Genomic DNA, 12,019 nt, shown 5'->3' on the forward strand with positions numbered 1-12,019 from the left:
GTCAAACAGCATGAAAACCCAGGCCAACTCGTGGCTCATGAATGTATGAAGTTTCAAACTAAACCCTTAAGCAATTCTTTAATGCAAAGCAAGTTATGTAAATTGAAACATAAGCAACCACAAACAAGGAGACAAAACCGAGTCCAATGTTGAACAGTTTATTTATTGTTACATTTCACATCAGGAAGCCAGGTCTCACAGCTCTTTGTACAAAGTCACAAGCCATCATTCCCTACAGGACAGGGTTCCCAATTATATAAATACAAGTACGGAACAAAATATGCTTGATCCAGTCAGTTTAGTCACTCTCCCCCAGGGTGTGCTTGTCAAACAGGTACTCTCCCAGGCCATTCTCAGGGGCTCCTAGTCTTTTCAGGTTGGTGATGTGATCTCCAAGCTTCTTGATCATCTTCACTTGTTCATCCAAGTAGTGGGTCTCCAGGAAGTCACAACTGAAAGAGGGAAACTAGTTATGTCCAGCAGCAGATATCAAGGAATGTTAGCTTCCCCTTCAGGAGTTTGGATTTTAACCCTCTTCGACTGGAGGATAGTCAAGTGGTGCAATTGAGATTGATGAAATTACTGCATCATTAGATTAAACTTACTGCATAATAGGTGCTCAGATCACTGGGACACATTTACTAGTCACTGTCCAGAGTAGGCCAACTTCCCTTCCCCCGCCACCCCACCCACCCCCAAAAAAGCTATTGTGCATGCAGAACTTTTAATTGGACACAAGGACAACAATTTCTCAACCTAAGCCCACATCATTAAAAAAACCAACATGAGGGTCGGTGCTCCCAGTGGAGTGTTTGTGCAGATCCAGCAGACGCTGGTTCACATTCTTCTCCATCTGCAGAGCTCTCTGCATCGTCTCCAGACCATTGCTCCACTCATCCTGCTCTGGTTTCTGGAAAGAAAGAACATTTTAACAGTTCACTTACACTGAATTAAGCAAACAGGAGAAAAGTATAGAATGAAATTAAGGGTGCAATCAAAGTTTACATTACCATGAACCACTGATGGCCGAGGCATCATAACCACTGGAGTTATATTGAGAGGGAATTTAAAAGGGAATATTTAAAGGGGAAGCTAGGCAAGTGCATGGAGAGAAATGAATAGAAATATATACTGAGGGGGGTGAGATGAAGCAAGGTGGGAGGAGGCTCGCTGGAGTATAAACACCAGCTTAGCGAATGGCTTGTTTATGCTGCATATTGTTTGGTTCCAATCAGTCCAAGGGACTGAGATAGAAGACCACAAGTTTATTCATTCAAACCTTGATGTCCGCCAAGATGATCCGTCCTCCTCGCCGATTCTGGAATCCCATCAGTTTCTCAGCATGCTCACATTCCTCATGTGACTGCTCCTTGAAGAACTCTGCAAATTGACGCAGGGCAACATCATCCCGGTCAAAGTAGAAGGACTGCAGAGAGATCAGAAGAGTAGTTGGATATTGCATGGCAGACCATTATCCTGGGCCTTAAAATGGAGCCTACCTACTTAATTAACCTGGTACAGACAGTGGATAATTTAACAAACAAACAGGAAACTTACTGATTTGCAAAAGAACCAGTGGAATTATTTTTATTTATTTATTTTTTTTAGATGCATACAGGGCATGAAAGGGTGTTGGAGGCTGATTAAATGCCAACATTCAAAAGGAAATTGGATAAATACTGGACAGGGCTATGGGAACATGCAGGGAGTGGACAAGTTGTATCGCTCCACCCAATAGTCAGTGAGGCACAATGGACTGAATGGCCTCCTGTGCTGCATCAATCCATGACCACCAATTCAGCTTTGATTGAACATGCTCAAAACTGGAATCTTCATCTTGGCACCCAATATTCATTGTAGCTCTGGAAATTAGTGAAGGATTTACCACAAGATTTATACCCTTCTTGTCACCAGAATCACAATCATGGTTTATTAAACCAGATAGATTTTCTACAGGCTAGTTAAGGGGAACTATTAGAACCCTAAGCAGACCCCTTAAAGTAGGAGATGTGGTCATAGTACACAATTCATATAGTACAAAAGGAGGAGAAAAACTGGTCCAGTTTTACTGGCTACATTCATCCCAAGGAACCAAATCTACCACAAGTAGTATAAACTTGGCACCTTCCACACCAGACAAGGCATTTCAGAGGAGAACTAGACATCAAAGAATAGAAGTTATCAGAACCCCTCAGAATTTGATGCACTTCATGATTGCCTTCCTCCCGTGACAGAGGTGTTGAGAGAGCGAGTGCCACTGAGTAGGGACACGATTGGTTTTAAAGCCTAAAGCAATAACGCAAAAAGTGTTAGAGAAAAGACAGAAGGGTACAAACTGGTACTTAAAATGAGAGAAAAACAAGTAGGCCATTCAGCCCCTCAATCCTGCTCAACATTCAATTTCATTATAGCTCATCTCTAGTTTAACTCCATTTACCCTTATCCAACAGAAATCTCAGCCTTAAGCCATGAATGTCAATGGAGTGATTTAGAATGAGGATATGAATTCAGAATTCACAGCTCACAAGAGCCCAGGAAATTGAGTAGCTAAGATTCAAGATACTCAGAATATAGTTTAGCTACTGCAAGAAACAGAGATAAGTATATTAAGAAATATACATGAAAATGAATTGCATTTCATTATAGCTTCAAAAAGGAATCCACCTGGGTATAGTTTGAAGGACCATGGGTGGGGAGGGGGAAAAGAGAGAGGGGTGGGGGAATACAGCATAGAATTTAGTCAATTCTCATTACATAGTCTCCATTGTGAAGTGCTCAAATATACAATATTCACCATAGAGAGATAAACATAGGAGGAATAGAGCTCCATGTTGATCTGCTTGTTGACAGCATCCTCACAGTCCTGATAGTAGTTCTGATGCACTTGAGCAGCCATCTTATTTTTTTTTATATTGAAGTCTAAACTTTGATGAAGTACCAAACTAAGATTTAACTAACCTCAAACTCCTGTATTTATACTGCTGGATAATCGAGGGCATGGCAGCCTAGATAATTGTCCAATCAGATATTGCAGCCTCTCAGAGCACCAATCACATAAAGGGAGGCAGGGAAATGGACTCCCAGAGCCAGTCAGATCTTTGAAGAATGAGCATCATTGGTTGACAACTCAATAAGGATCACAATTGTCCTAAACACAGTTCAAATATCCAGAATCAGAGGTTTAATCTTCAGGCTAATCAATTCATAGAATCATAGAATGGTTCCAGCAGGGAAGAAAGCCATTCGGCCCATCGAGCCTGTGCCAATTCGCAGATAGGCCCACTGCCCTAATTGGGATGATTAAATCAGCTATCGGAAACCTTTAAACCATAAGTGCCTCCTTGATCAGGGGAAATAAACAATAAGTCCAAATTATGACAATACTAACATAAAATCTTTCAAATTATAATTTAGTTCCCTGTATCCACGCTGCACTCCAGTCCCTCTGGTGCCCACCGGTCACGGTAAGCCTCAAGCATACCGGCAGACACCGCGTGCTCCCTCTCCAGGGACACCTTGGTACAGGCATAGCAATGGAAGGGAGGCAGGCAGAGGGAGAGATCACCCGATCGACCACGCTCTGATCGGGCCAGATAATGGCCACCTTGACATCCTCTGTTGTTTGCGAGTCAGTGTCTTTTCAATAGTTCTGAATGGTTCTGTGGGTTGGTCATTTGCAGGTATCTGCGGGTTTGATGCAACATCCAAACAGATCAGTGAGTCTGCAATTACTTTTGTAATACAACAAATCAAGTGCCCCCTTTAAAGGGGCACTTGAACCGACAAATTAACCAATAAAACTTTCTAAATACTAAATGGTCAAATTAAAATGTGGTTGCTGGGAGTGATGATGCATTCAGTCCCTCCGGTGCCCACCTCTCGCAGAAGGCCGCGAGCATACTGGTGGACACCACGTGCTCCATTTCCAGGGACACCCCTCACTCGAATGTAACCGCGGAAGAGAGACAGGCAGTTGGGCTGAATGACCCCCTTGACCGCCCGCTGCCTGGACTGGTTAATGGCCATTTTGGCCATGCCCAGGAGCAGTCCTACGAGGAGGCCTTCCAACCTGCCCACTCCCTTCCACACAGGGTGCCCAAAGATCAAGAGCGTGGGACTGAAGTGCAACCAGAATTTGAGGAGCAGCAACTTCAAATATTGAAAGAGCGGCTGCAACCTCATACATTCATCATAGATATGGAACACAGAGACTTCCAGACCGCAGAAACTACAGACGGCCTGGAAGTCCGTGAACCGACTTAAAAATCGATTGCATGGGACTGCCCCCAATAAATATAGGGAGGATGGGTCTTAGCGCCGATGAGGAATTCCGTCCGGATGGGGGTCAGTTTGGATGGGATCGCCCCACGTGCTTGGGCCTCCTCGACACACCTAACGGAATCAGGGCGCAGTGCTGTTTTTAGCGACTCGATGGCATTGGCCGCACGCCGCACATCCATTTTGAGGATGTAACTAGTAGAGTGGACAAGGGAGAACCAGTGGATGTGATGTATTTGGACTTTCAAAAGGCTTTTGACAAGGTCCCACACAAGAGATTGGTGTGCAAAAACAAAGCACATGGTATCGGGGGTAATATACTGACGTGGATAGAGAACTTGTTGGCAGACAGGAAGCAGAGAGTCAGGATAAACGGGTCCTTTTCAGCTTGGCAGGCAGTGACTAGTGGTGTGCCACAGGGCTCAGTGCTGGGACCCCAGCTCTTTACAATATACATCAATGATTTGGATGAAGGAATTGAGTGTGATATATCCAAGTTTGCAGATGACACTAAATTGGGTGGCGGTGTGAGCTGTGAGGGGGACGCTAGGAGGCTGCAGGGTGACTTGGACAGGATAGGTGAGTGGGCAAATGCATGGCAGATGCAGTATAATGTGGATAAATGTGAGGTTATCCACTTTGGGGACAAAAACGCGAAGACAGAATGTTATCTGAATGGTGGCAGATTAGGAAAAGGGGAGGTGCAACGAGACCTGGGTGTCATGGTTCATCAGTCATTGAAAGTTGCCATACAGGTACAGCAGGTGGTTAAGAAAGCAAATGGCATGTTGGCCACTTATATGCCACTTCCTTGGCTTTAATACTATCCCTGATTTCCCTTGATCGCCACGGTTGAGCCACCTTCCCTTTTTTATTTTTACGCCATACAGGGTTGTACAATTGTTGTAGTTCATCCATGCGGTCTCTAAATGTCTGCCATTGCCCATCCACTGTCAACCCCTTAAGTATCATTCGCCAATCTATCCGAGCCAATTCTCGTCTCATACTTTCAAAGTTACCCTTCTTTAAGTTCTGGACCATGATCTCTGAATTAACTGTTTCATTCTCCATCCTAATGTAGAATTCCACCATATTATGGTCACTCTTCACCAAGGGGCCTCGCACAATGAGATTGCTAATTAATTCTCTCTCATTACACAACATCCAGTCTAAGATGGCTTCCCCCCTAGTTGGTTCCTTGACATATTAGTCTAGAAAACCATCCCTTATGCACTCCAGGAAATCCTCCTCCACCGTATTGCTTCCAGTTTGGTTAGCCCAATCTATGTGCATATTAAAGTCACCCATGATAACTGCTGCACCTTTATTGCATGCACCCTTAATTTCCTGTTTGATGCCCTCCCCAATATCACTACTATTGTTTGGAGGTCTGTACACAACTCCCACTAACGTTTTTTGCCCTTTGGTGTTCTGCAGCTCTACCCATATAGATTCCACATCATCCAAGCTACTGTCCTTCCTAACTATTGCATTAATCTACTCTGTAACCAGCAATGCTACCCCACCTCCTTTTCCTTTTATTCTATCCTTCCTGAATGTTGAATACCCTTGAATGTTGAGTTCCCAGCCCTGATCATCCTGAAGCCACGTCTCTGTAATCCCAATCACATCATATCTGTTAACATCTATTTGCACAATTAATTCATGCACCTTATTACGTATACTCCTTGCATTAAGACACAAAGCCTTCAGGCTTATTTTTTTAACACCCTTTGTCCTTTTAGAATTATGATGTAGTGTGGCCCATTTTGTTTCTTGCCTTTGTTTACTCGGCCTTCCACTCTTGCTTTTTACCTTTCTACCATCTGTTTCTGACTCCATATTACTTCGCCCGGTCTTGCTGCATAGGTTCCCATCCCACTGCCCTATTAGTTTAAACACTCCCGAACTGCATTAGCAAATGTTACCCCCAGTACATCAGTTCCAGTCCTGCCCAAGTGCAAACCGTCCCTTTTGTACAGGTCCCATTTCCCCCAGAACTGGTTCCAATGGCCCAGGAATTTGAATCCCTCCCTCTTGCACCACTGCTCAAACCACGCATTTATTCTAACTATCCTGCTCCCTCTACTCTGATTAGCACGTGGCACTGGTAGCAATCCAGAGATTACTACCTTTGAGCTCCTACTTTTTAATTTAACTCCTAGCTCTCTAAATTCAGCTTGTAGGACCTCTTCCCGCTTCTTACCTATATTGTTGGTACCTACATGTACCACGACAACTGGCTGTTCACCCTCCCTCTCCAGAATGCTCTGCAGCCGCTCCGAGACATTCTTGACCCTTGCACCAGGGAGGCAACATACAATTCTGGAGTCTCGGTTGCGGCCGCAGAAATTCCTATCTATTCCCCTTACAATAGAGTCCCCTATCACTATAGCTCTCCCACTCTTTTTCCAACCCTTCTGTGCAGCAGAGCCACCCATTGTGCCATGAACCTGGCTGCTGGTGCCTTCCCCTGGTACGTCATCTCCCCCAACAGTATCCAAAACTGTATATCTGTTTTGGAGGGAGATGACCACAGGGGACACCTGCACTACCTTCCTGCTCTTGCCTTGTCTCTTGGTCACCCATTCACTAACCTTTACCTGCAGTGTGACCAACTCACTAAATGTGCTATCCACAACATTCTCAGCATCGCGCATGCTCCAGAGTGAGTCCATCCGCAGCTCCAGTGCCGTCATGTGGTCTGTCAGGAGCTGCAGCTGGACACACTTCCCGCACACATAGTAGTCAGGGACTCTGGAAGTGTCCCTGATTTCCCACATAGCACAGGAGGAGCATGACACGGATCCGAGCTCTCCTGCCATGACTTAACTCTTAAATTAATTTACATACTAAAATGTAATTAAACATCAAACAGCTACTTAGTAGTTTTCTTCCAATTAAACCAATCTAAAAGTCAGTCTAAAAGAGAGTTATACTTATCAGTCGAACAGCCAACCACTTACCAGCTCTCAATTTCGCACCCCTCTATCTTTGTCTGCAGTTGGTTGGGCTGGTCTCTGGGTCTCCTAATCTGAGGTTCTTGCTATTGAGGGTGTGCAGCGAAGGTTCACCAGACTTATTCCTGGAAAGGCACTATTGACATATGAGGAGAGACTGGCTCGACTGGGCATTTATACATTGGAGTTTAGAAGGATGAGAGGGGGTCTCATGGAAACATATAAGATTCTGTTGGGACGGGACCGGTTAGATGCAGGTAGAATGTTCCCGATGTTGGGGAAGTCCAAAACCAGGGACACATCTTAGGATAAGGGGTAGGCCATTTAGGACTGAGATGAGGAGAAACTTCTTCACTCAGAGAGCTGTCAAGCTGTGAAATTCCCTGCCGCAGAGAGTTGTTGATGCCAGTTCATTGGATATATTCAAGAGGAAGTTCGATATGGCCCTTACGGCTAAGGGGATCAAGGGGTATGGAGAGAAAGCAGGAACAGGGTACTGAAGGAGTGATCAGCCATGATCTTATTGAATGGTGGTGCAGGCTCGAAGGGCCGAATGGCTTACTCCTGCACTATTTTCTATGTTTCTATGTTTCTGAGCTGAGAGTTACTGATGTTTCCACAAATCTGGTCAGGGAAGGATGGTGCTGGGGCTCCATGGATATCATCCGTTCCTCATCGGATCAGAACACTGTGGGATCAATAGCAAACAACAGGCTAAGAAAGCACATCAAAGGTGGAACACTATTGAAGCAAGAAGTAAGGAAAAGTGGGGCCGATGGACTGACACGCCCGTGTTCATGTGTTACAGGCAAGTTGAGAATAACCTCTGAATTTCAGTATGGACAAAACTCAGATGAAGCTCAAAACACTGTGACCAAGTCTCTAATTGTTTATCCGATAGATACTTGTCTCTATTATCCAACTCTTCATTAGGCCAATAAGTGACAGCTTTGGAAGTTGGGATCTAGTGCAATATTGTTCCAGGCCAATGGGACTCCATGAAGCGAGTATTCAGGAGGTCATGGGGCGCAGAGCAACAACATTTTAGTGTAAGACTAGAAATCAGCAAGGGAGACCTATGGGGGTTCCAAGATTGCCACTGAAACTGGAAGCGTTTTGAAGCATGTAGGGTCCGGGCTGGAACACATGTTAGAGCTGAGTGCAGAGAGAGGCTGGGAAATATAAAACAAGATTGATACAAACAGCAGGAGCATGATCCAAGTGCTACACAGCAAGGGGAAGACAGGCTGAAGAGATGGAGAAAGCAGGCATGTAACTATAGGAGGAACTACTGCAGATCAAATCTCACCTTGACAATTTGGATTGAGCGTGGTCAGTGCTTCGATGCTGGGGATGTTGGCCTGAGTGAGAACACTGACGTTGGTGTGTCTGAAGATCGAGAAGAGCATTGGTGCGATGACACAGCCGGGCTTGACCTCGGTTCAAAAATGGAATGGGTCTGTGATGGATCCGTTGGTCAGGATCATGGCTTTCATGTCATCGTGGAGCAGGTGGTGACAAACTTTTGATGGTGGCCGAATCTGAGGTGGATGCTCCATAATCCCTCAGGGTTGACAGTGTTGAAGTTTTTTGTGAGGTCAAAGAAGGCCACATACAAGTGTTGGTGCTGTTTCCTGCATTTCTCTTGTATCTGCCGCGCAGTGAAGATCATGTCCATTGTGCCCTTTAGTGGGCGGAATCCGCATTGCGACTCTGGGAGGAGCTCTTCAGCCACAGGGAGAAGGCAATTGAGGAGTGTTGTAGCAGATTTTTGGACATAATAAATCCTAGGGGTACACTTGACTAGTATACCAAACATTTGTCCCCCTCGAATGAATTTTGTAAGAGACAATACTGATGCATTATTGTATGCTTGCCTTTACTGGTTGTAGGAAGCCTGACACTTTTTTTTCTCTCTGTGATAACAGGGGAATTAGGCCTCTTCTTTGTTTATAATGGCCTGTCACAATGTGAGGCTGGCTTATATCAAGAGCCCAACCTTGAACGGTAATTGTATGAAAAGCTTTGTAAACCTATTAATATAAGGACTGTTGCTAAGGCACGTGATGTAAAGTGACGTAATTTGTAAGATAATGGAACCTCGCAGGCGATTTCAAATTGAGAAGTTGGTTCAGCAGGCGCGGGTCTCTAACACTCCTCCCAAAGCTTTGTCTCCGTTTTTAATAAACCTCTCTTTAAATATTATACAGTCTCGAAATATTTTTCCACAACATAATGGCGTCACGACAGGATACTGTTTGATCAGACATGATCAATTAAGACAGTATCTGGAATCTGGTGTTCGAGACTGAAAGAGAGGCATACGGGCATGACGGGATAGTGTATAAGGTATGAGTAAGTAGATAGGGGAGGAGGCTGACTAACCAGTTTGATTTTTTTTCCTTTAGTAAATAAGGTCGGTGCGGGAGGGAGCTGATCACTCCAACCTAGAGCTGAAAGTCCGGTGGTAAGGAAACACGCTAGCTTTGTTGCGAAGACAAAGCTCCCCACAGAGTAGTTGTGGCCGTGAGTATTACAGGAACAAAGGGAAACGTCCAAAACTGGTGAACATGGAAGGTAAGGAAGGGAATGGAAAATGCGGGCCGCCCGGATCGTTAATTAATTCCTATATGACCGATCGACAGGTCTTAATAAAGAAAATGCAAAAGGACGGTTGGGACGTATCCCAGACGTTAGAACAACAGTGAAATTGGATAGTTAAACAAAAGAAAGTTGAAACTAACAAAGCCGGAGTATTATTGGTGCACCAGTTAGCCGGATGAATTGAACAGGTTAAGGAGGTTAAAGAGAAAATGGATGAAAAAAGTAAACAATTAAACCAGGCACAAAGGAAAAATATAGAGTGGGAAAAGAAATGCCTGGCGTTGGAACAACAGATCCAGGATCGATCTCAATGGGGGGGATCGCTGCCCCCTTACGAGAATTATCAATACGAAGCAACCGTCCCGGATCAGGAAGATTTAGAAACCTTCCCGGCGGCGCCAGTCACAAGGGGAGGAACTGCAGCAAATCCCACTGCGACCTATAAGCCCTTTACTCCCGGCGAAAGAATGGCATCCCTGGGTAAATTACAACCCCGGTGTGCGAATACCAAATTTTGGGCAGAGCTGGATACAGTTTGGGTGGGCCACCAACTACACCTCAGAGATATCCACCAACTAGTCCGAACGGCTTGCCCGGCAGATCGGTGGAGAGTAGTGGCCGGAGGAGCCGCGGTAGCAGCCAATGCCGACTTTTCAGGGGGACGTTGGACACACACGATACCTTTAACCACCGAAGTAGATGGTCAACAGGCGGCCTTTGGCCCTTTTAAAACCAAGATCCAACGGGTTTTAGGTAACGCCCCTACTAACTGGGGTAAAATTACTACAACCAAACAACAAAAAGGGGAAGGAGCCTCAGAGTATGGGGAACGATTATTCCAGGTATATCAAGAATGCTCTGGACAGGGAAACCCAGGCCACGGTGACCGAGCATTTATCCAGGCATTCAAGGACGGACTATCCGCTGCACACCAGACCATTATAAAAATGGGAGTAATTGTAACCCAGGATTATGATGAACTGGTCGAGTGGGCTAGTGGCGTCCAGGGAGGAGGCGATGAAAAATCTCAGACAAAGATAAAGCAGGAAAAGGTCTCTGCCACGGGAACAACGGGAACAGGAGCAGGGCAGAAAAGGGGGACTTGCCATAATTGTGGAAAACCGGGGCATTTTGCCAGGGAGTGCAGAGGAAAAGGTAGTAAAAAGCAGTGCACACATTGTGGTAAGAAAGGACACCTGGAAGCGATATGCTATGGTAAACATGGCTCTCCTAATAAGGCAAGGACCCTGTCAGAACAGGAATATCAGCAGTGGCAGGCGTACAAAGCCACCCTGTGATGTCCGGCGGCCCCTGTACAAAGTAAAAAGGAGGGAAGGATATATGTATCTGCACTAGTAGGGGGCCAACAGTGTGAGATGCTAGTGGACATGGGAGCATCAATATCCATTACTAATATGCCCCTTCCCGTCACCGACAAGAAGGCTCTAATAAACGGAATAGAAGGACAGCCCACGCTGGCCTACCTGAGCACCATCCAATTGGTGGAAATTGATAATTTATATATACCCATGAGGTTTTACGTATGCAAGAATCGTGAGGGAACAATATTGGGAAATGACGTAATGAGGGAATTCAAGGCCCTGATTGATTGCGGCAAGGGAAAATTGACATGGCCAAAGGCGGATGGCAGTAAGGGAGATTTGGGACAGATAGCCCACCATGTGGAAAGTATCGGTGTGGCTACAGCCACAAAAACTGACTGGCTCACTAGGACTGGAGGGTATGGAGGCATCTGTGCCTCTGTGCCCGGGGTCTGGGCACAGACCAAATTGGATACCGAAAAGGCGAAAATGGATCCTATTAAAATCCTTGGACCACCTCATAAACCACACCGACAATACCCGATACAACCTGAAGCTAGAACAGTGGTTGTAGAAATAGTAAAAGGGCTAGTGGAAAAGGGCATCTTAAGAGAAACAGTTAGCACCACTAACTCCCCAACATGGCCGGTAGGGAAACCAGATGGGAGTTATAGACTCACTATCGATTACACTGCCCTTAACAAGGTCACCCCCAAATTACACCCGATAGTGGCCAGCCCCTCCACAATCCTTAATGGATTATCCCCTGGACATAAGATCTTTACAGTCCTGGACATAGCCAATGGTTTCTGGGCCCTTCCCCTCGACCCCGAATCACAAGAGAAATTTGCCTTC

At 45.4% G+C, this 12,019-nt stretch overlaps 1 protein-coding gene across 1 annotated transcript; it reads right to left on the reverse strand.

Annotated features, from left to right (window-relative positions):
• Positions 1-298: 298 nt before the first annotated feature.
• Positions 299-2,896, reverse strand: LOC139262644 (ferritin, higher subunit-like). The gene is made up of 4 exons (XM_070877796.1): positions 2,795-2,896; positions 1,280-1,426; positions 785-910; positions 299-466 (listed from the first exon to the last, which is right to left on the reverse strand). The coding sequence occupies exons 1-4, from the start codon at positions 2,894-2,896 to the stop codon at positions 299-301; spliced, it is 543 nt and encodes a 180-aa protein (XP_070733897.1).
• Between the last annotated feature and the right edge of the window lie 9,123 nt (positions 2,897-12,019).

Source organism: Pristiophorus japonicus, chromosome 4 (assembly GCF_044704955.1).
Source record: "Pristiophorus japonicus isolate sPriJap1 chromosome 4, sPriJap1.hap1, whole genome shotgun sequence".
In the NCBI taxonomy this organism is placed as follows: Eukaryota; Metazoa; Chordata; class Chondrichthyes; family Pristiophoridae; genus Pristiophorus; species Pristiophorus japonicus.

Bases quoted from the DNA above. Each gene is read 5' to 3' on its own strand.
- LOC139262644 (XM_070877796.1), bottom strand. From the start codon at position 2,896: ATGGCTGCTCAAGTGCATCAGAACTACTATCAGGACTGTGAGGATGCT. The intron at 911-1,279 runs GTTTGAATGAAT...CTTTCTTTCCAG, and splicing joins TCATCTTGGCGGACATCAAG to AAACCAGAGCAGGATGAGTG. The intron at 467-784 runs GTTGGTTTTTTT...GGACATAACTAG, and splicing joins CTGGGAGCACCGACCCTCAT to TTTCCCTCTTTCAGTTGTGA.